This window comes from Tasmannia lanceolata, unplaced genomic scaffold, assembly GCF_043159265.1.
Source record: "Tasmannia lanceolata isolate RefF3 unplaced genomic scaffold, GAP_Taslan_0.1 ptg000002l, whole genome shotgun sequence".
Taxonomy (NCBI): domain Eukaryota; kingdom Viridiplantae; phylum Streptophyta; class Magnoliopsida; order Canellales; family Winteraceae; genus Tasmannia; species Tasmannia lanceolata.
In genome coordinates this window covers 48429472-48430406 of record NW_027518679.1, presented here as the reverse complement: position 1 = coordinate 48430406, position 935 = coordinate 48429472, and the positions used below count along the sequence as shown (strand labels likewise).

Here is a 935-nt window from a genome sequence, read left to right as displayed (position 1 = left end):
ATGATGCAGCTTCCGACTGCCAAGAGGATTTCGGATCATACGGCGGTTATGTTTTTCGGCGTGGGTAACCTCTCCCGCATTTGTGCCACCTATTCTAAGTGGATGCATCTTCGGCGTGGTGACACCCCTCTTTCTACATACTACAGCCAGTTCGTCTCTCACTGTCAGCAGCTCGACGTCTTCATGCCTCTGACGACTGACTTAGCCATCGCCGCTCGACAGCGAGATCAGCTCCGAGTAGTCCAATTCCTCGAGACCTTGGGCCCCAAGTTTATGTCTTTTCGCCAGCAAATTTATGGTTCTGTCACTATGCCTTCTCTCGAGGAGGTCTACCAGCGAGCTCAGCAGTGCCTAGGTGGCACCTCTCTTACTCCTGTTTCTTTTGATGGTCCTGCTACAACAACTTATGCCATAGGCGATCGGTCTACCTGTGGTGGTGGGATGGTTGGCCGAGGCCGTGGCCATGACTCTAGCCATGGCGGAAGTACCACGAGTTCGGATTTCTCTGGTGGAAGGGGATATAGTGGCCGCCCTCATTTATATTGTACACATTGCCGACGCGAGGGCCACCGTGATGAGACATGTTATGTGCTATATCCTGAGCGCCGCCCCCAGCAGCCATCTCATGCTGGCCGAGCATCGCATCTTTCTACTCTAGACGACTCTGACTCTTGAGCTTCTTCCTCCGAATCCAGCCCGGGCGTACCATCCTTCACTCAGGCCGACTACAATGAGCTTCAACGCCTTCGCTTGGCCACCGTTCTCCCAGTGCTGGCTTTGCACAGCCAGGTAGCACTCCTGCCTCTCTTCTCAGTAGCTCGAGCTCCTGGATCATTGATTCAGGAGCCTCGATTAATCCTGTTTCTTTTGATGGTCCTGCTACAACAACTTATGCCATAGGCGATCAGTCTACCCGTGGTGGTTGGCCGAGGCCG

The 935-nt window shown here is 53.9% G+C and overlaps 1 protein-coding gene across 1 annotated transcript; it reads left to right on the top strand.

The window, feature by feature from the left end:
- Nucleotides 1–675, top strand: LOC143892684 (uncharacterized). The gene has a single exon (XM_077397479.1). It carries the CDS (start codon nt 1–3, stop codon nt 673–675), a length of 675 nt encoding a protein of 224 aa, XP_077253594.1.
- The last annotated feature ends 260 nt before the right edge of the window (nt 676–935 follow it).